Source organism: Phyllostomus hastatus, unplaced genomic scaffold (genome assembly GCF_019186645.2).
Source record: "Phyllostomus hastatus isolate PE091 unplaced genomic scaffold, TTU_PhHast_1.1 phas_contig_80, whole genome shotgun sequence".
Lineage (NCBI taxonomy): Eukaryota > Metazoa > Chordata > Mammalia > Chiroptera > Phyllostomidae > Phyllostomus > Phyllostomus hastatus.
In genome coordinates, this window is record NW_025333960.1 from 38,227,412 (window position 1) to 38,250,279 (window position 22,868).

The 22,868-nt window shown below is 52.4% G+C and overlaps 1 protein-coding gene across 2 annotated transcripts in view; it reads right to left on the reverse strand.

The window, feature by feature from the left end:
- Positions 1 to 22,868, reverse strand: part of LOXHD1 (lipoxygenase homology PLAT domains 1) — a 133,000-nt gene that overhangs the window by 104,570 nt on the left and 5,562 nt on the right. For both annotated transcript variants that reach the window (XM_045849809.1, XM_045849808.1), the window contains exons 3-4: positions 17,353 to 17,433; positions 15,341 to 15,525 (exon numbers count right to left, since the gene is read on the reverse strand). In XM_045849809.1, the coding sequence (XP_045705765.1) occupies positions 15,341 to 15,525; positions 17,353 to 17,433 (266 nt within the window). The remainder of the gene's footprint in view (positions 1 to 15,340; positions 15,526 to 17,352; positions 17,434 to 22,868) is intronic.

Sequence of the window (22,868 nt, forward strand, 5' to 3'; positions counted from 1 at the left end):
ATGACCAGGATTTCAGGGAGCGCAAACCTGTGATTTGGGTTGCACGTGGATTTTGATAGGCTGAATCCACCCCTTAGGTCTGGTGATCACAGGGGGGAGAGTCAAATGCCCACCGATAAAACGTGGCTGCCCTCCTGGTCACGGGAACTTGGCAATGACAGAGGGAGAGGTGAAGGGCCAGTAAAAATCCCTGCCCGGCCCCGAGGCCAGAAGGGATAAAGATGATGAGAAAAAAAAGGGGTCGAAAGAGGATGACCAGGGCTGACCCGCCTTTGAGGGCAAATACGACTAAACACTCACACCAGCCTTGCAGCTCACAAGGCACTAGCTTGTCCTTGAAGTCCTCTGACTCACACCATGGCCGCCGGGCACAGGCAGGGCAGGGGCTGTTGATACTCGCATTTACATGTGAGGGAACCAAGGCTCAGACTGCTAACGGGTACAAGAGGGGCTCAGGGCCAGGTCTCTTGTCCCCAAATCCAGGGATCTTTCCAGAACGCCACATGGCCTCGCATGCTCCATGCTAGGGGTCAGCACACTGTTTTTGTATCATGACCGATAGCAAATATTTTAGGCTGTACAGGGCACTTGGTCTCTGTCTCAACTACTCAACTCTACCAAATGTATCACCAGAGCAGCCAAACACAATCTATATATAAACACACGGGCATCACTGTGTTCCAATAGAACTTTATGAACACAGACATTTAAATTACATGTAACTTTCCCGTATCATGAATTATTATTCTCGTTTTGATTTTTTTCAACCTTTTAAAAATGGAATAACGTTTTTTAGCTCCAAGTGCACAGCGAGACAGGTGGCAGGCGGTGTTTGGCCCACAGGCCACCGTTGGCCACCCCCTGCCCTACGCTCTCTCGTGCTCTCCGCCACTGTTCTGTGTGTTTCTGGGCTGAGGACTCTGGGCAATCAGCACTCAGCGGCCTGGTGCAGGGGCGGTCAACTGCTGGTTGCAGGAAGATCATGGCACTTCCTAACCACTAGCCAAGCAATTCAAGGCTCCAGAGACTGGGGAACGATCACCCTTTCTCTGAGCAGAGGAGGAGAGAAGGAGCATGTCCGTGCCTAGTGTGGAAGGGCAGGGCCAGCCTTTCCCACCTCCCTGACGCTGCGCGCTTGAGCTGGGCCTGAAGTCCCTGAGTCCAGGGAAGGTGGGGACAGGTGGAAGCACCAGTCCCTCAGCTTCCGGCATTGTGCCTTCAACTCACTGCCTCGCTGAGAGCGGGCAAGGAGCAGAGACAGGAAGAAGGGGGAAGTCAAGCTGGAGGAGGAGGGAGGCAGGAGTTCAGCACCCTTCCTGAGCAGCCATGGGAGGGACACGGCCTCGTAAAGGATCCCAGAAATTGTTGCCCAAGCCAAGGCTGGCCTACAGTTTGCCCATCTGGCACATTATCCATTATGAAACTCTCCCCAGAACTGAATTTTCTCTGGCCTTTCCACAGGATTAACATCAGCCCACACAGCATCCCTGAGCACACTAGAAAAAAGGATCCTTTCTTCAAGACACTTCACTTCCATCTGTGGAATAATTGTCATAATAGATGTAAAAACCTACAGCCTCTATGATATGCAAGCTGTCTCCTTACACAGACACGCTTGTGTGGTGCACAACTTGTACAGCGGACCCCAGCAACCCAAGCTTCCGGGCAGCGGCCTTCCTCTACTAAAGGTCAGTGTGAGCTCTGAGAGGCCAGGCTAACTCGAACATTGATCTGAAAGGTATACAATAAAGGATATAGACTGGGAATTAAGTTAATCACACGGTGACTTCCAAAAACAAAAGTGGGCTGAAGTCCTATGTGGGCAGAGTGAGTTGCAGCTAAAGATGCATTGCCTGTCTCAGGGCCCGAGTGCAAGGTAGTCTGTGTCCTTCTTGCCCTGCCCAGGAGAGATACAAGCCCAGCTTTGCCTCCTCTTTTTTCCTTTCTGCCAGCCCCGTGGCAGGGGCACAGGCTGCTCCCGCCAAACAGGAAATCTGTCCCCTGCAGGCCAGACGGAAGCTGCTGCGTGGGCTTCCAGAAAAGGCAGGCAACGGGAGGCCTCAGCTGCCTTCTGCGTCTGGTGCGCCAGCCACCCCCGCAGCCTCCCCACACTGTCTGGAACAGTCAGCTCACGGCAGCGACAAGACATGTCTCCACAGAGCCAACTTGGGGGCGGGGGGAGGCGCAGCCATGAGGGGGCTGCAACCCCCAAATACTGGCACTGCATGCGCGGCTGAGCCGGGCTGAGCGGCTCCCCTCGCCCGTGACAACAGAAGTCAAGCGAACACTCTGTCACCAAGCCTCCATCTCGCTTGCTGAGGAAGGGACCACCCCACACCCACCATCACTTGAGCCTCGGAGAAAGAAGCTCACGTGGTCCAGGCTTTTTTAGGAAGCAGAGAATCATGAATGAACTGGTGGCAAACCGACTTACGGAGCTTCTTTCCCTTGCCTTTCACCCGTTCTCAGATCATCTGTAATTAGATGGTGGCTCTATTTGTTTTGGCAGGGGAGGGGGTGTTGGAAGGAGGCTGACTGGACTGGATCTTACACTGCGCCCACACCTGCAATGGCTCACGCCCTGACGCCCACCACTTCCGCTCATGGGGAGCCAGATGCCGAGAAGTGAGATGTCATGGGCGCTACGTGGGAAGAGAGAAATTCAGTGGGGCTGCCCTGGGGGGTGGGAGGTGAGAGGAAATGTTCTCCCCCCGCCAGGGGCAGACTACCCAAGCCTGTCGAGGTATGGGCAGGTGGTGGTCAGAGGAACCCAAGGATGAACAGCAATGCTACACGCCAGGAACTGGGTCATGGCCACTGACCGATGACCCCCAAATGTTTCCTCTTCTTTCCCTCAGGTCAAGAAGCCTGAATCCCTCACCCAGATTCACTCTATTCTTCAAAGAGGACTGGAACTTTTCTGCTTTCTCAACCTGGCTGCCCTTTCACACACATCCACTTGTCAGAAGAATAAGAGCCTTTGATGGTTACTGAGGACCTACTGTGGGTCAGTCACACCTATTAGCTCATTTAATCCTCAGTATAACAGACCCTATTGCTACTGATGTCACCACCCACTGATGAGGCAGTGGAAGCAGGAGGTTAGGAGAGGTTACCGAGTCCCCACAGTTAGAAAGGGTGAAGCCCGGATCTGGACTCAAGGACCTAGACAAGAAGGTTCTCTCTTAGCTGTCATTTTGCCCACTCTGCCATGGTCTGGGTCTAGCTTAAACCTCACCTCCCAAGCCTGCAGGGCTCTACTCCACAACGCCTGGGACCTGTGTCACTTACTTGACACTTAACGTGTGCTCCAACAGGCCATGGGTGGACCTTGGCTGTGGCTGGTCACACAACAACATTAAAGCATCACTTAGTCATTAAATAGTTGCCCATGGGAGGTAATCAAGAAAAACCACTCTACCCCTGATGACCCCCCAATAAATATACAGCTGGTATATTTTCCTAAGGACATGTTCACGGTAAGCCCGATGCTCTCAGGTGCTGACGCGTAGTATGGCGTGGAGAAGCTTTCACTCCTTTGCCTCCGCCATGCTCACCCCCCTCCTCCAATTCGTTGCCAAGCCCACAAGCTATTTCCGCAGGCCCCTCAGTCACTCTCCTCGGCTCCCACACCTGCTGCTCTGCAGAAGAGCCTTCCCTTCCCCCTGCACCCCAGCCTCCTTGGCTCCGTTTCTTCCCTTTCCAGCCCAGACTCCACTCCACGGCTGGAGTTTATCCTGCCGTAGTGCTGCGAAGCCAACGCTTCTCGTGAGTGCATGGGAGAACCAGAGGGTCATGTGGCCTCCCTGGAAGTAGGCCAGGGATATTTGTCAAAGGTCTTCACATCCTGCAAACCCCCTGAACCAACAATTCAATTGACTAGGAAATAATTGTGTTTATAGATTACCGATAAAGATGTCTATCACAGTACTGTCAACAAAAAAATAAGAGCAACCTAAAACTATCCAAAACGGGGAATTGCTGGGGTGAATCATGATTATCCACCCATTTATGGACTACCGTGCAGTCATTTAAAATAATGGTTTAAAAGATTATTCAATGATGAAATATAGCATTAAGCGAAAAAACTGGTCACAAAATTGACTATAATATACCATTTAAGTTAATATGTAGTGTTTAATACATTCATGCACAAAAAAAAAGAACAGGAAGGAAATTCACCAAAATGTTAACAGGAGTATCTCCAAGGTTAGCCTATACCACGCTTAAGTTCAAGGCTCTGGGTTTACTCTTGGCTCCATCATTCATATGCAAATTACTTAACCTCTATGTGTTTGTCTCTTTTATCTATAAAATGCAAATAATAATAACACCTCCCTCCTGGAGGTGTTGTGAAGATTAGATAGATGCTGGATAGACAGATAGGTAGATAGATGATAGATAGAAAGAAATGGTGCCCAATAAAAATTAGCTGTTATCTTTGGGTGATAATATTACAGAAGTTTTTATTATTCTTTTTCTTGCTTATTTGTACTTTAGAATTCTTTTGACAACAGCTATATTTTTCCCTTATAATTGAAAACTAAAGATTAAAGTCACCCAGAGTCAGTGCTTGAGTAAATCAAGTGCTCTGCAGTCCAGAAGGAGCTGTTGAGCACTGTGGCTAGTCTGTAAACCAGACACACCTAGAGAAAACCCATGCACACAGTAGGCAGACACTCTTACACCCTCAGGCTGGCTTTGGCACCAGGAACCTCTGAGCGGGTCAAAGTGGCTGTAAGGCTGGAGGGAATGTTGAGGTTGGGTGGATGAAGAAAACAACAGACACAGTGGCTGTCAGGTGGACATCCAGCCTCAGGCAGGTGGGAACCCCATCGTGACTCTCAATGGGCTCACTCTGGCCCATGCTTAAAGCTCAGGGGAGGGGTCAAGTAGGAGACCACAGGTGGCTGGAGTGGATACCAACAGCCGGATCAGGACCAACTTGATGTCTATATCATAAATTCAGACTTTCATGCGTGCAAAAGCAGCACTGAGAAAGTGCTGTTTCCACAGACAGAAAACAAAGGTTATTATAAACACCTATTTAAAAATCGAAATAACCAAGTATAGGCCAAATATACTATTTCATGCATTCCCCAAAGGTCCTGGATGCTGGGTTAAAGGACAGAGTGACTGGCAGTGGACCCAGGGGGATGGGCTGGGGGGTGGGAAACCCGAGGCCACAGAGAAGCCGTGAGTTGGAGGACCTATTTCCAGCTGTGTGAATCAGGCACTGTGCCATTGGAGCCCAGCAGGTCCGCAAGTGCCCTCATTCTATTTGAAAGCCTAGCAAACTCCTTCTCAACTGTGAAGTCTTAGCTTGGATATCACCTCCTTTATGAAGCCCTCCTGATTCGCCCTTCCTCCATGCTCCCATTGGATTCCGTTAGTCATCCTCACTTAGAACATTCTACCCCTTTGCCCTGTGATTACTTATTGGCCTGATTCTCTCCCCTGTATAATCTAGGCCCCTGCATATTTACCCTGGGCACATACAGGGTCTGGTGCATAGAAGATTCCCAACAAATACCCATGGGATCACTGAATGACACTGGAGGAGCATGAGCTGGTATCGTGAGTCCAGGTGACCAAGAGCGGGTCACTTAATTCCGCTGAACTTCCATTTTCTCCTCCACAAAATGGAGGTGGGGTAGAGAAGGTCCCTTTTGGTCCTGAAATTCCCTGACACTCTTCACTGGGGCCTCATTCAAAGCAGTTCTCTTCTTCCCACTCTTTCCGGAGATGATTTTCTGCAGTGCTACGTGGGAACAGATGGGGTGGGCGGGAAGCTGCTGTGAAGTTCAGAGGAGGAGAGCGCTGCAGGGCTGGCCCAGCTTTTCCCACCCTGAAGCCCTCACCCAGAGAATGTGAGTCTGTGGGCCCAAGACCACCTTGTAGGGTTCTAAGAAACGACGACTCCTAGCAACACCTGCAGCAGCTACAGCGAGACCCTGGATAACATTGAGCTGATGGGTTAAGGGAAATATCAGGGAGAGGGAAGAGGATGCTTCCTGCAGACTTCAACTGCAGTCAAGGTCATGAGCCTATTGGCTCCAAAGTCCTTTCTGATTCTGAGAGGCCAGATTCCTGAGTCTGTGCATCTTAGCATCAGACCAAGCCTGAGTGTAGGGGAAGAAGACGGGGAAACATCAGAATATCAATAACTGCAACAACGGCCATGATTCTTGCGTCATCTACAGAGCATTTACTATGTGCCTGGCACTGTAGTGAGTCCTTGATGTTTATTGCCCCCATTAATCAGTTCAACCACTTGATGAGTGGGAATTAATGTTGTTCCCTATTTTACAGATGAGGAAATAGAGGCAAAGCGCTTAAAGCATCAGCTCATGCTTGCCTGACTGGTAGAGTGAACAGGTTTTGATCACAGAGAATAAGGTCCAAAGACCAAGCTCATAAGGAGGAGGTGGGCACTACACAGAAGAATAGAAAGTAAGGGATTGGGCGGGGGGGTGGGGGGGCGGAATTAAATGGGAAAGGTGTATCCACCAAAGGTGGATAAGGGACAGCAAGCACCAAAAGCCAATCTCCTTTTGCCCTGTGGAGGAGGGCTAGTCCCAAAGGGTCATGAAGGTCAACATTCAACTAATCCTAAAAGGACCCAAGAGGCTAGCTAGTGTACCCGCGCCACAGAGGCAGACACCGAAGCTGGGGGAGGAACTGAGACCTGAGAACTCGGGGTATATACACTCCTAGGTGCTTTGTGACACCAAGAGCCATATTTTTAAGTCAATGGTTTAGTTACTCTCTGGCATGATCCAGTAGAATCTGGGAACAAGTCAGGCCCGTTGGTTTATTTGGCAGAGCCCTCATGATGGGAGTTTTTTGCATCAATCACCCAAGATGCTTTCAATTTGCATTTGCTTTTGCGCCATGCAGTCCTCTGGCAGGTCCGCAATCCACTGTAGGTAGCGCCATTTGCACATGCCCCTCATACACATTAATCACAATCCCCTTTTTTGTCCTGTCCTTTCTTCAAACGCACCCTGGGCACCATGCCCAACACGGTCTTGCTAAGATCGGCTACACATCTGGAGCTGTGTGATAATCCTTGTGTAGCACCGCATGGGCGGCAATGAAAGTGTCACCCAGTCACCTGATGAAATAACCGGGAGCGGAAACAGTGATTGTGTGGGACAAACACAGTCCCACTTCCACCTCTTCCCACAAGGCTCCCAGCAGCTTGCGGCCCCAGCGCTAGCTTTCTCATTTGGTACAGTTCTCTTTTCTCCAGCAACCAGCCCATCAGTCTCTTTGGAGCATAACATAAAACTGGCTGCAGCCCTATTTATTATTAATCCTCCAAAGAAGATAAATGCTTCCTAGAAGAATGCTTATCCCTAAGGAGGCCTGAGGAGCAGGTCCCAGCTGAGAGCAGGGGAGGAAATAGGACCCACAGCGACTGGGCCCTTCCGAGAGCAAGGGCCCTCTCCGCCGTTGGCAGAGTCTGGGTCTGAATCATCGATGAGCTGTTGTGCCTGGGAAGTGACAGCCCTGGGGTGTGAACAGCCCCCAGGCCAGCTGGAATTCAGCTCTTGGCTTCGGAGGCCTGTCTCTTTGCCAAGTTGGCAGAGCTTTCCCCAGAGCAATGCGGTTTGGGCTCAGTACTAATTTAAGCCACGTGACCATCTCAATGCTTTTCAAGGTGGGAGGGTTTGTGGGTTGGTGCTGGGATGGGGACAATTACTTGGCCAGAAGGCAGGAAATGATATCATCTCGGCAGTGAGAAGGGCAGGCAGGGTCTTCCCTAAACCGATCTAACCCATACCTCCCTACCAGGTGACTGCCCCTGGCCTAAGCTCCTTCAAGATCCAATACTGGGTCATTTCAAATCTACCAGAGAGATCACACCATCATCTTATCCTGGCTTGTCTGACTCATATATCACCCCCACCTTCTCCCTCCCATCCCCTCATCCTTCAAAGTGGCACCACCCGCCCAGCCTCAAGAGTGTGCTCAGAGCCTCCCTGGGGCCAGAGAGGAGTGAGTCGTCCCGTGCTCTCAGCCTGTGCAACTTACAGAGTGCTCATTAGTTGCACCTGGGTGCCTTGCCCCGTGAATGTCACGCCAAAAGTGACAGCATCAAGGCTGGGGGGAGTGAAATCAGCAGAGCCAGGGAGGAGAGATGAGGAGACGCTTAGCTAGCAGAATACCAGAGAAAGCCAGTGTGATGAGGGGCCTCAGAGCACAGCCCTGCAACCTTCTGGCGAGATGAGGAGCAACCCGGAGAGGACAGGTAACTTGCCTAAGACACACAGCGATCGAGGGGCAGTGCTGGAAGGCAGCTCCCCTCCCCCGAGTAGAGCCTGATCCATCCAGCTCTGCGCTGGTCTTCATGAGTGGGTGCATCTACACGTGACCCCCACCACACCCACATGACCTGTTTCTTATGAATCTTCACCCAAGTCCCTAAGTCCCAGTGACCACATTGGCAGGTACCAGTGGAAGTGCCACCCTCAGAGGAACCCGCACTTGGCTGGGGAGACCAGACAGACACATATGAAGTAGTTAGCACCCAAAAAGGCAAACAGCAGTCCCTGAGATCTGGAGTTTCTCAGCTACGCCCCACCCCATCAGCCACGGTGGCTCATTCTGGCGGTGATTCAACCAGAGCAAGTCTGAATCTCAGGGAGCAGGATGAAAAGTTCCTCCTCTCTGCCCAGGAGATTCCTTGCCCATCCCTGACTACAGTTAGGGCCATGGGGACCACATGGAGAGTCGCTCTGCTACAGTGACTGGCGTAGACTTCAGTTTCTCTGGAGTTTGCCGGGGCAGCAGAAGCCGAGGTCCAGGGGCAGGTCCAGATGCCTCCCGGAGAGGCTGGGGCCTTCAACCGGATGGGTTTGGGTGGCTGGAGAGAACGGATGGGAAGGATAAAAGAAAGCAGATGAGGGGAACAGGCTCTGGCCCTGAGGTCCCCTCAGGCCCTAGCGTATGTATTAACGGAGGTTTTTTCTCTAAGCAACTTGAGACAGAAGTCTGGGAGCAAAGAGACCCCACCCAGGCAGTGGCCAGACAAGCCCCGGGGGCTCCAGGGACAGAGCCCTGCTGGGTCCCTGCCAGGCTTTATAGGACGAGGCCTGAACCCCCAGAAACTACCACCAGCAATCTGGCATCTGCGGCACAGTCTGGGAGCAGGTGGCAGAGGGTGTCTTATTCTGTCCCTCAGGCCTCAGCCCCATTTCCCATGGGTCCCTTGAAAACCTCCTCGTGGGAGAACAGCACTCAGAGCTGCCACCTGCCAGACACTAGAGCCCACACAATCTGAGCAAACAGGTGCAGAAAAGGGAGCTGCTAGCCCAAGATGAGGCAACAGGAAGGAGAGAGGTGGTCTCTGTGTGCTCCCCTCAATCTTCATAGCTGGTGCAAAGTGGGGATACTAATAGGCCTTACTTCCTGGGGGTGCTCTGGATTTTACAAAAGGTACCAATTATGAAGTGTGTGCACACCAAGACACAGGCTACAGGAGTATTTTGTTCAAAGGTCATGTAGCTAGTAGATGGCATTGTTGGGATTTGAACCTAGGACTCTGTGACTTCAGAGATGGAGCTCTGAACCATGACGGCCTCTACCTTCTTTATAGGGACCTAGTATTATGGCGATCTGTGTCCTCCACTGGGCTACAAGCACCTTGCCGATAAGGAACATCCTTATCCCAGACCCAGCATCTAGGAGCACCTCGGGGGGGGGGGGCATCATCAACAGCAGCTATTCGTCAATTCAGGGCCTGGAGACGGAGCTTAGAGTCTGGCCAGGGGCTGCCATCCACGTGCAGATGTCAGTGTAGCTGCTCTGTTCCGCTGGGTTCGAGGTTGTCGAGAGGTGGGCCGTTCCAGATGGGATGGAAGAAATCCTCCAGGAAGGAAGTCAGGCATTCATGGTAATGGGGGAAATGCCAAGAGGCAGATGGCAAGAGAGAAAATCCACTACACTTCTGGTGCAGTTTGGTAGCCAAGACTGTGCTCCCAGGGATAACTGATGAGGTTACGCTGAAAAATCAGCTACCAACCTTCCCCAGGCCCCAGAAGGTGCCAGGACCCCCGATACCCACTCTAGGAGGGAGACGGTCATAGGGACAGCTGCTAACTCCCCGTTAATGGGCATGTATGTCTGAGATTCTTAATCATGAAGTGTGGCGTTTGCCTGGACCAGCCCCCTGAGACATGGGGAGGGAGCCAGCCAGTCAAGACTGGGGCACCTACTCCTGCACACTCGAGTGGGGATGAGTCAGGAGGACCCAGGAGGTTCTGCCAGCAGCCTGAAGTCCTTGGCAGCAACTGAGGACCTGGGCTGCAAGCTGCATTTTCACCTTTGCTTCCAGGTGAATAAGAGCCCTTTGACTGCAAAGTCAATATGGCGTACTGTCACTGTTAAAAATAGTTCATGAGTGTTTAGGATGCACCAAAAGAAGCATGACATCAGGAAGCCTGAAATAACCAAAGCAGTCTTTATAAAGAAGAACAAAGTTGAAAGAATCTCACACATCCTGATTTCAAACCTTCCTGCAAAGCTACTATAATCAAACACTGTGGCACTGGCGTCAGGGCAGACATGTAGACCAAGGGAGCAAAATACAGAGTCCAGGTATAAACCCTCATATACACGGTCAAACGACTTTCGACAAGAGTGCCGAGGCCATTCGACGGGTGAAAGACAGTCTTTTCAACAAATGATTCCAGGAAAACTGGATATCTACATACAAAAGAATTAGATTGAAACTTATTTTACATCATATAAAAATTATCTCAAAATGGACCCATGATCTAGACATAAGAGCTAAAATTAAAACCCTGGAGAAGAACAATCTTACCATGGGACAAAAGCTTTGTGACACTGGACTTGGCCATGATTTCTTGGATATGATAAGGCAGTAAAAGAAAAATTAGATGAACTAGATTTCATAAAAAATAAAAACTTTTCTGCATCAACACAAATCATCAACAGAGTGAAAAGGCAGCCCATGGGATAGTAGAAAATATTTGTAAATCATATATGTGGTAAAGGGTTAATATCCTAAATACATTCTGGATACATGCCTACAACTTGACAACAATGATAACGAATGATTAAAAAGGACTTGGCTGCCCGGCCAGGTAGAGCATTGGTTAGAGCATCGTCCTGATACACCACAGTTGCAGGTTCATTCCCTGGGCAGGGTACATATAAGAATCAACCAATGAATACATAACCAAGTGAAACCACAAATCTCTCTCTCTTGCTCTCGCTCTCTCTCATCAATAAATTTTTAAGTAAATTTTAAAAAGGACTTGGACGGACAATCTCCAAACACAAATGACCAACGAGCACATGAAGAGATGCTCAGCATCACTAGTCATTATGGAAACGCACATCAAAACCACAAGGAGATGCCACCTCACACCCATTAGGATGGCTGTCATTTTAACAAAATAGAAAATCACAAGTATTGATGAGTAAGTAGAGAAATTGGAACCTTTGCGCATTGCCAGTGGGAATACGAAATGATTCAGCTGCTACAGAAAACAGTGTGGCAGCTCCTCAGAAAGTGAAACACAGAATTACCGCATGACCCACTAGTTCCACGTTTGGGTATACACTCAAAAAAACCTGAAAGCAGGAACCCAAACAGATAGTTTACACCAATTTTAATAGCAGCGTTATTCCCAATAGCTAAAAGGTGGAAACAACCCAAACGTCCTTTGATAGATGAGTGAATTAATAAAATATGGCATGTGTGTGTGTGTATATATATATATATATATATATATATGCCACATTTTATTACATATATATGTAAAACACTAGAACATTATTTAGCCTTACAGAAAATGAAGTTCTGAAACACACTGTAATGGGGATGGCCCTTGAAGACAGGATGTGGAGTGAAATGAGCCAGTCACGAAAGGATCCACACTGTGTGATCCCACCGGCACGTGTTTCCCAAGCAGCCATGCGCAGAGAGATATGATGTGGGGTAAAGGTTAGCAAGGGCCGAGAGGAAGAGGGATGCGACGTTGCTGTTTAATAGGTAAGAGCTCCATTTGGGGAAGACGAAAAAGTTCCAGAGACGGATGGTGGTAATGGTTGCCCAACAGTGTGAATTTACTTAGTGCCACTGAATTGTACACTGAAAAATGTTAAGATGGTCACCCTGGCTGGTGTGGCTCCGTGGACTGAGTGCCAGCCTGCGAAGCTGAAGGTCGCTGGTTTGATTCCCAGTCAGGGCATGTGCCTGGGTTGTGGGTCAGGTCCCCACTTGGGGACACATGAGAGGCAACCAAGTACTTCTCATACACTGATGCTTTGCTCCTTCTCTTTACTCTCTCTAAAAGAAGTAAATAATTCAAATCTTTTTAAAAATGTTAAGACTCTGACCTGCACAGTCCCTAGGTGTGACCCCTCAGGCCCTGACCTCTAGGTGCCAGACTGTTTGCCCTGGGTCTGGCCCTGCCCATGGGGCCGGTAAAAAGCACAGTCCACCAGGGGTTAGGAGACTTGCGTTCTAGTCCTAGCTCAACTGGTGACTGGCTGTTTGACGTTGGCTGAGTGCCCGCCTCCCTGGACCTCAGTTGACTTACCTGTGTAATAAACACCCACCTGCCCTTCACCCCCTCACACCCAGAGGTAAGTGAAGGAAGGACTCGTGAGGAGCTCCAGTATCTTCCCAGCCCTCCTCCCGTCCCCATTGGACTCGGCTTTCCCTTCTTCCCACATCAGGCTGGTAGTGTCTCCCAGGGCGGGGGCGGGGCGGTTTATATGGCCCCGATGGTGTGTGCTGGATGTTAGGGGTGATAGGGGAGGGTTATCTGTGTACTGATAAACCTGATATTTATAGCAAGTGATACTAGTCTTTTATGATAGTCATATCAACATTCTTAAACTTACAAGTTAATATAAATCACAAAAACTGAGTTAAGAATAAGTTAACAATAAGGGAAGTGATACTTAAATAACATAAAAATCTTGAAGGTGGAACGTGAGTGGTTGGGGTTCAGGAACCCCCCATGGACTGAAGGGACACACCAGCCTGGCTCCCTGGGGCCCCGAGACGGATCCCCAAGGCCAGGCAGTCAGCCCAAAGAAAGCCCAAAGGCCAAGTGTCTGAGCTGATCCTGGTGCCAGAGGCGGCGACTGTACCAGCCAGGTGAAAACAGCTAAGAAATCGACTTGGTTCCGGGACCCTCCATCCCCACAACGGGGAGCTCACGAACTTCTCCCTCCTTTATCTGGAAACTCCGCATGCCTACCTTCTCCCCCGGGAGCTCCGTGAAGGAAGAGGGGCCCTGCCCAGGCCTTTAACCCCAAGACACTAGGAATATGTTGGGTGCCTCTCCCGAAAACTGCGTTTAAAGAGAAGCCTGGAGCGGGAAAAGTCATCTCCACGGCCAATGTGAGGCGCAGTGCCGTGAGCGAGGTGATTCCTTGTCCAGGGAGCGGTCCTGGTGCCCCAGAGCTCACCACCTACACCAAGTAGGGCACGTTCCCCACACGGCCGAGTCTTTAAGCAGGACATGCGAGATCCCCTGTGGATAAACCATCTAGAAACCTGATCGAGGTCTAGTCCCCGCCCCCCCCCCCCACTGCTATCTGCTGACCTGTCAGAGGGTCAGTTGGTCAGCCTTGAACCTACCTACCTTCTTTGCAGAGCAGGTAGGAAAGAAAGTTCCAGCTGACTTCAGCCAGAACTTCGGGGGATGGTCCTTGGAGGTCGGGGGGAGGGAACAAGGCCCCTAAAGATCCACCTTCCTTCAGGGTGCCGGGAAGGTGGTGGACTGAACAATGGAATCTCCCTTTTCCCCTCCTCTCTCTGGCCCATAGCCCGTACTTGGAAATATTTTTATCTATCAAACTGCATGAATAAAAACATAATTATCTTCCCCATTTTGATCCTCCAAGATCTCTGATAGCAATCAAAAACTAAGTTCATATAATTCCAGCTGAAAAGCAAAGAAATTTAACCTTTTGTTCACTAATGCGGTCATTTGAATTCTTCAAGATCCCATTTTCCATTCCTGTTTCCAGAATCCAGCCCGGAAACACCAAAAACTCAGGGCCCGCCAGCCTGCGAAGGGGCGGGAGTCCCGGTCAACCAGCAGGGGTCTCTGTCTTCCCTTCAAAGGCAAGAAAACACTACCCTGAAGGACGACGCTCATAGAGAACGAAGAACCACTGCGTTACATCATCCATTCCTTCCCGATGGTGGTTTTTCAGAAGTCCTCCTCCCGACAGCCCGTTCTTTCTGACTACGAGCACAAATGCCGAGAGAACACTGGAAACGAGCGCACAAGAATGTCTTCAGTGATGTCTTTGCAGGTGACAGAATTATAGGATTCTTTTTTTATGTTTGTGTGTCTCTATTTCCTAATTTTTCTGCAGTAATCAAATTTGGCTTTTATAATAAGAGAAAGGATCGATAACATATCTTTAAAAAAAAAGAACCAAAGTTGCATGTTATTATGATAGCGATCAAGGGGAACAAAGCAAGCGTTCAAGGTCGGCTGGGAGGTGGGAGGTCGGAGGCGGGCAGAGGCGCTGAGGGCCGAAGCCCATTGGGACACACAGTATGCGTCTGCTTCTGCCCAGCTGGGTTACAGCAGAGGGTGGCCTTGGAGACCCAGGGTGCATGCTGGATGGCAGGATCCAAGGAGAGTGTCAGCCCTCCGCTGTGACCACAGGAAAGTCACTTCTCCTGGCTGCCAAGGGCCTTCCCCTCCGCTGGCCCGTGGCTCCCTGGGATGGCGTTATGGTGATGGCACCCACTTGCGGTATTCTCTTTTTGGAAAAGCGTATTCAGTAACAGGGTGAGGTGAGGTCAGAGCTTTAAGGGACAAAGATGAGATAAAATAGGACATGGACTACAGCGTGTGTTTTCACAGGCTTTGTTCCCCCGTCTCCTGTTGAGCTAATGAGACCAAATTTAAGACCTTTGGCCAGACATGCACTTGAAAGAAGCCGTTTCCCTCATTAAAACCAGGAGTCGGGGGCAGCAGGACAGAGCCCTGGAAGCGGCGATCCCCGCCCACCACGCCCTGGCTGTGACTCAGCTCCCTTCGGCGCCAGGAGGAAGGTAACAGAATAGGAAGGAGGGGACGCTGGTGTTGAACTCAGAACAATAAGAGTTGCTGAAAACACAGGATGGGTTCAGGGCTGCTCCCATCCCTTTACTGTGCCTCTAGGTCCTTCCATTTCCCATGTGAGCTTGCTCGTGGGAAGGCCACAGGGAAGAGATAGGGCTTTGCCTGGGCCCTGGCCAACAGGAAGACCCTGGAGGGCGCCAAGGGGAGCTGGGACTTCCCAGCCCGGCAGGGAGGAACGGTGGGCAAACCAGCCCGGCACTGACCTCGGGGTATGTCCATGGGGTTGAAGCTAGCCAGCAGGTCACGGCACCACTGGCGGTCGCCTTCCACTTTGCTCAGCCAGCTGTTGCAGTTGAAGAAGTAACGGAGGTGCGGCCGCTTCGTGTCGGTCACAATCACGCGGTCTAGGTACCAGCTGGCGTGCTTGCCGGTGTTGTCATGCTCTATCCTGGGGCAGAAGCAGACCCCACGCTGTCGTCAGCAGAACGAAGACGACTCCCCTCCCTGGCTGCAACACCCGCATGTTCAGTCCAAAGAAAGGGTCAGTCCTTTTGTTGTTGCTACTCTGCCTCTTGAACCCCAGTTCTACCAAATGCCTTGCAAGGTGGATGTGCTTATTAATCAATGTTCCATTGTTACATCGCATGCAAGGAAGCGTTGCCTTCCTCAGAAAATCCAGGATTGCCAAGGCTTCCCGCAGGACCATCTTCAGCTTCCCCTCTCTCCCTGACTCTCAGACGGCCCCCGGATGCCCTCCTGAGTCCCTCCACCCAGAGGATCCCCGACAGCCATCCAGACTGGTGGAGTCCCACAGAAGTATCACATAGTCGCGTGTGCTTGCCACCTATGTAATGTTGTGTATTCTAGTAGTCACACTGGAAAAGAAACCAGTGAAATTAATTTTAATAATATATTCTAATCCACATACCATTTCAGCATATAATCATGTAAAGCTTTATGAATGAGATGTTTTACATTCTTTTCCCTATACTACGTTTTAAAAGACTTGGTGGCTTTTATACACACAGCATCTGTGGCCTAGCCACCTTTCAGGTGCTCGGCAGCCACCGGGGCCCGGGACTGCTGTATAGAACAGCACACACCCAGACTCTTGTAACAGGCCCCCCAGTAACTTCCCCCTCATCCTTGCCAGCCCCCCTTTCCTCTCTGAGGTCAGTTTCTGCCCCAGAACTTGACCCCGGGACGACCTCCCTTTGCACCAAGCATCTCATCCCTGCCCGGCACGGTGAAACCGTATCCTTACAGGTCTCAGTGGGACCAGCACAGCCTGAGTCAGCGCCACCCCAACAGTGAATGGCACGCGTGACCTGCTCAGGACGCATGCCTCTGCCTGGCACAGAGGAGGCCCTCAGCGTAGTGGTCTCCTGCCCCACACACGACACCCTCTCCCTGACCCCCCCCTGTAAGGGCCCTGTTCCCCACACAACTAGTGCTAGTGGCCTCACGTGCCCCTTACTTCCCCAGCAGAGGGGTGCATGGTCGTACATTTTCCAGTGGGAGGAACGAAAGTCAGGCTGAACTGAGGCAGTATCTGACTCCTGCTCAGGCCCCAATCTGGGTGCAACAGACCACAGATGATCTTGACATCCAGACAAATGGGCATGAACTTGAATAGGGGCGGGTACAGGGGGCAGGAGGGTAAAAACGGGCCACTGAAGGCTCTTCCTCTGCAACCAGGCTGAGAGGGTTGTCCCTCCCATGGCATTCACAAGACAAGTTCCGGGGGGGGGGGGGCGGGCACTCTCTGCCGGCAGGCATCCTGCCGTGTCTCGAATCTTCCTGCTAACGCTCCAACTTCCAGGCATCTCGGCACGTGCTGAGTGCTCACTGTGCACCAGTTACTGTTCTAAGGGCAACTCTCGGGGTCCTCACCATTCCTACGGACAAGGAAACTGAGGCTTGGAGAGGAAACCTGTCCAATTCCCAGAACTAGGAAATGGCGGGGCAGCAATCTGAGCCACGGCCACCTAGACTCGGTCTGCTCCTAACCCCTGGGCTGGGGTCTCCGGAGCATATTTCCTGAGTTTGTGGAAAACCACCTCAAATTGTCTGAACTCAGAGAACTGAATCTCTAGTGGGGAATTTTGGGAAACTGTGACTCACGCGGTGGGAGGAAAAGATTTGGGCCTTTGGTCACCCCTCAGATGACACGAGGAGAGAAATCAACACCCAGAAAGTGACAAAAACAAAGTCAGTTCCCAATCGACCTGCCTCCGCCCGGTCCCCGCCGGGCCGGGCGGGGGCCGATCCTCACCTGATTTTGTAGAGGAGGCCCACGTTGTTGGTCCTCACCCGGAACACGTCGGTGTTGGCTTTCCCGAAGGCGGACTTGCTCCTGCAAAGAACATGCACACACACAGCTCGGCCGGTGCCGGGCTCACAGGCCCGGCAGGAAACCTGAGGGCTGGCAGCCCCCTTCTCCCTCCGCCGTCCCACTCCTGGGAAGCGCTGCGAGCCAGCAGTCCCGTTCAGGGATGCCTTTCTGATGTGATTTGGAGAGGCAGGGGGCGAGGGCGGTTGGCATTCACCCTTCGCCTTCACACCCAGGATCTCGCGATCCTTGTAGTGTACTGCGAAGGCAAGCGTAGGGGGCGATACTAGCCCCATGTTACAAACAAGTGAGCTGCTCGCTGATTGCAGAGTTGGGACCGGAGCCTGGCTCTCCCAAGTCACGAACTGACGCCCTCTGGTCGCTCTGGGTGGGGACGGTGGAGGAGGAAGGCAGCTCGATGAAAGCCGAGGTGCCCTCCGGGCTGCAGGCCTGTCCCTCTAGGCCTTGCTCTTGCTGGGGAGAGTTGCAATGGCAGCCCCAAGTGGATGCAGACCTTGGGTGGGGGTCCACCGCCCTGCCATTCCAGCAAGAAAGGAAATACTCAACCCAAATCAGCAACCAGGGAAGTGGGGCGGCAAGGAGGTGCACATCTGGCGTCCTGCAGACGGTGCGAATGGAAGCTTGTGCACCTGAGACGGTCCACAGTGAGGTGCCCAGGCCTGTGCAGACACGGGGGCATCTGAGAGTTGATCAGCTTAGACACGGGAGTCCTCCAGGAGCGAGAGCCTGACTCTCACGCGGACATCGGCTCCATCTTCCATGTGGGCCAGGACCCCTGCCGTCCCAGCCCATCCTGCTTGCGGCTCCGCCTGCCCCCCGCCCCCCTGTGAGGCCTCCAGGGGTCTGAGAGCTGCAGACCCCGCCCCGTGCTCCCAGCAGGGCTGCACTAGCGCAGCCCATGGGAAAAGAGAAGCGCAGAGATGTGTGCCTGGTTGTTGGCCATCCCTGTGTTTCCAAAGACAGAGGGAGGTCGAGGATCTCTTCCCCAAGGGAATAAAGCTCAGACTCTCTCAGTAACAGAAGGCTTTTTTGGTTCTACAGCCTCAGAAGCCATGACTCAGAAAACAGACCTGCTTTGGCAAACAGTCTGCCCTGGGGAGAAGTTCCTCACGGTGGCGGTGGGCACTTCACGAGACCTTGGCCAAGGGCCCGCCTAAGGCAGTGCAGCCCCGTGAAATCCGGTGAAAACGTACCCTGCGGGGACTTTGTCAGGGGAGAGAGGCCCCGGAGGTGCGGTCAGTTTTGCGGGAGGGCAAGGGCCCACTCCCAGGCTCGCTGAGCGCACCTGTCAGAATCTCACCTCCAGGGGCAATAATAACACACCATACTTGGTTTCAGAGCCAAGCGGTTGTTAAATGACTCGGAAAACATGTGAACATCAATCCTGTGCGTCAGAGTTATGTGACTAGGAAACAAAGAAACGAATAGGAGGTATTTTCCGTTTCAATATAGGAGACAAGAAGATTGACTTTTAGAATAAATAGACAAGAATCTTTGGCCGCAAATCAATACCCTAAGAAACAGGCACCCCAGGAAGCTAAATGATAGAATATTATGCAGCCATTAAAATCCTGTTATTAAGAAAAAGATTTCACGAAAGAAACAAGTTTATGATACAGGCTTAAAAGAAAAGGCAGGTTAAAAATAGAACATACAAGCAGAACAACCAACAAAAACTGGGCAATTTCTACAAAAACATCACATCTATGCAGTAAGACTATTACAAAGTGTCAGTTATTTACTCTGGTCTATGTGTAACTTTCGGTTTTCCGAAGGGAGCTGTCTTGTTTGTGTGATTGATCAAAGCACAGCCTCGGCCTCAGGGCCCCCTCCTCCCGGCCCGGAGCTGCCCGTGGCAAAGTCTTTGGAATAAGCCTGAGGGTCGCTGGCTGTGTCCTCTCAGGGTGCGTGGAATTTGGGGAACAGCCAGTGCCGATGATTAGGGGAAGAGGAGGCTGATGTGGAAGGGGAAAGATAAGGTGTGGGTTTGGAAGGAAAGCAGCCAGCTCTCTGGGTACCCCTGGCCGCTGCTCTCAGGGAGGGGCCTGGGCACCGACCGGGGAGGGGTCATTCACAGACCCCACCGTGTCTGGGAGACGGGCGGCCACGGGGCTTTCGAGTCACTCAGAAAACAGACTCCAGAGAGCAAGCTGGAAGAAGGGAGACCAGGAGAAAAAGATGCAGGGTTGGCCGCAGGGGCACTTGGCACTGTCCCAGGACCACACTGCAGCCATTGGGGGGATCACAGGGGACAAAGCAGTCGTCCACCGTGTTTACAGCCTGGCCACCAGTGCAGCCTGGGCAGACAGAGGAAGGCCTTCCGCATCGCCGGGGGCTCGTCTTTCAAAGAGGGAGGAGGACGGACTCCGGGGCGAGTCTCCTCTCTCCAGGGTAGGGGCCAGAACAATTCCAAACGAGGCCGACCTCAGCGCACTGGGGGTCAGGTTCCGAAACCCCCACTTCTGGTCCCCACTTCTGGTGAGTCAGAACACAGGCGCCCATGGGTTTCAGGGAAACGACTGGGGGTGCAGAGGAAAGAGCAAAGGACAGAGGCTTCCTGGTCACAGGAAACCTTCGAAATAGACTTGTTCACGCCTCCTGCTGGAAGGCAGCCGCTTCTCCGTGGCTCCTGGTCGATCTGCAAAGGAAGGCTAGTGCAGAAGAACACAGCCCCCTGCCCAGGGCACCCACCCGGGAGAGCCTTCAAGCACACACAGGGCATTTCAGCCACCGACCGGGCAGAGCCGGCGGGCTAAAGTGCCAGGCACTCTCCAACACTCAGACAGCGAGCTCTCCGCAGGAGAACCGTGTCCCAGAAGATACATGAGACCTCATCCTTCTGCCGTATTCTGAACATGTGACCCAGTGCTGGGGCGGTCCTGGACAATGGGGAAGGGAACCCCCATGCTGTGGCTGTTAGCATTAACTGGTGTGGGGGCTGGGGTGCAGGTCAGTAATTTATTGGGGAATCAAAATGAACATCACACCCTTTGCCACCAACAGCCACCGAAGTCCTTCTTGCAACAGGAATTATTTTGTGTTGGTAAGAAAAAAAATCCTGATAAGCCATATGAGAGTGGAAGGTGACAAATCCTGGGGCCTAGGAGAAAAGACACAAGAGCGACAGGAACTGAAGGGAGAGAGAGAAAGGATCGTGGGAGAAGCTGGAGAGAAAGACAGGGTGAGGGGTATGGCCGGAGGCCGCAGAGAAAGGGGTCAGGGAGAAACTCCAGGACGGGTGGTGGCTTAATTTTAAGACTACAGGTCCTGCCTAACATTCCATTTGAAGTTGATATGAACCCTCTCGGATGCCCCGAGCTATCAGTGAAACCTGATCATCCCCAAACTGCCTTGCAGCCTGCGTGTGTAAGCTCCGTTCCAGCTGACGCGGGGCTTTGTTCTGAGATGGCACCGTACAGTGAGGAGGGAAGAGCAGTGGACAGTGAGATTAGGGATTTGGGGACCACTGGGCATTCTGAGCAGTCCCCAGGGACTGGAAGGGGTGATGCTGGGCTGAGCTGCCTGCATCTTCATCTCACAGAGCACGGTGACCTCCCCAGCCAGCCAGGGTTACACGGGCCACCTGGGATCCCCGGGAAAGCAGCGCTCCCCTGCCAGACCCGAGGTCTCCATCTAGAACGGAAGGGGTCTTGGTGAGGAGTGGGCCTGTGCAATCCTCTCTGTAGACATTTTCCCAGGCCTTGCAGCAGCCAGGTTCTGGTCTCCTCCTTCCCCATTTGCCTGCCCACCGTGGTCAGATTAATCTTTCTCGGACACATAGTAAGTTGAGCCTCTACTGATCAGCTTTCACACAAGACCTTCTACAGTCTGGTCCTTCCCTGCCTTTCTGACCTTCCTCTTCTCTGCCCCTCCTGTAGGTCCGCTCCCCACCCCCGTGGGCCTGTGGTGGTCCCGAAGCCTCCATGCTTTTGAAAGCTGTTCCCCTTCTAAAGTACCCTCTTTCAGTTCCTCTCTTGCCCAGTCCTTTTCCCCATGCAAGGCCCAAACTACATGGCCTCCCCTATACAGCCCTGCTCTAGCCACACTGATCCCGCATTATCCACTCAGCTCCATTGCAAAGAATGGGGAGAGATGCTGAGGGCACAGAGCAGACCTGTGTTCAGCCTCCACTCCACATGGCGTCTCTCCACGCATCACCTCTCACCTCTCCAGGGCATCAGCCAGTCCTGCAAACCATGCCTGCATCCCTGAAACCAGCCCTCCCCACGGGCTCCTGCAGAGCTCTCGGGACCAGCCAGATGGAGTCCTGGCCAGACCTGTGCTCTTGCTTCCCTGCCAGGGGCATGCCACAGATAGGAGAGAGACACCCGTCAGCCGACCTGTGGGGTACCAGGGGGAGGGTGCTGATTCCTATACATGGGGCTAGCCCGGACAGACTGGCTGCCTCCATGCGGTTTCAGCAGACCAAGACCTCCTGGCCCTGCCGGCACATTCAGGCTTCAGACCCCTTTACCATGGTGCAGCCTCCCCACTGAGAAGACAGGCTGGAACGCAGGCTCCAGTGACAAAGCCTCAGGCCAGGTTATACAAGGTGACCCTGAGTCCCTTCCTGAGAGGATGTTTTGACAAATGACAAAGGGGAGAGGGAAGAGTCTGAGGACAGACTCTGGACAGACTGGATGCACGAAAGAGGGGCAGACAGTGAAGAACCACCACAAGAAAAGAGAATGGCTCTTTCGTTGAAAAGGGACAGGCTTGGCCAACTCCCCCGGGGTCTGGCAGCTTCTCCCCGGAGGAGTGCAGGCTGGGAGGTCACATGGCAAAGAGGATGGACGGTTCATGTATTCCCTTTACCGTGCCCACACCACTGCAGGGGCAGGCTCCACACGCGAGTCACTCTGCAGCGCAAGCGGCGCGAGCAGGCAGGTACCCTGATCTGTGGGAAGGGACAAAAGAGGACATTACGCCGGCCTCGACGCTGCGGCCTTGGCACCATCGCACACATTCAGGGTAAGAGTGGGACGCGGGGCTGGGTCAGTCTGCTGAGCACAGAATGTGGGGATGCCCGGGCCTGTGGACCCCACCCCTCCACAGCTTCCCCTGCCACCCAGGGAGGTGCCGAGCGATAAACCCCAGTTCACAGCCTGGAGCCTCCCACACACCTGCCAGGGCCACAAGGCCACGTGATCGAGGAAAAGGTCTACACTGAGAACCTGGAGTCTGAGGACCAGCTTTCCCACCAAAAAGCTCCATGACTTAGAGCTGCTCCCTGCTCCTCTCCAGGCCTCAGTTTCCCCATGAATGGTTGAATTAGATTTAGTGGTTCTCAGATTTGTCTCGGCTGTGGAGCTCTTGACACAAATAGAATCTGACTCAGAAGCGCGGTGGGTTAAATAACCATGAGTGGAGCTGCTTGGGAGGAAGGAAGGATGCGGCGGGCCCAGGCCCAGATGATCGGCCCCCCGTGCCATCCAGCA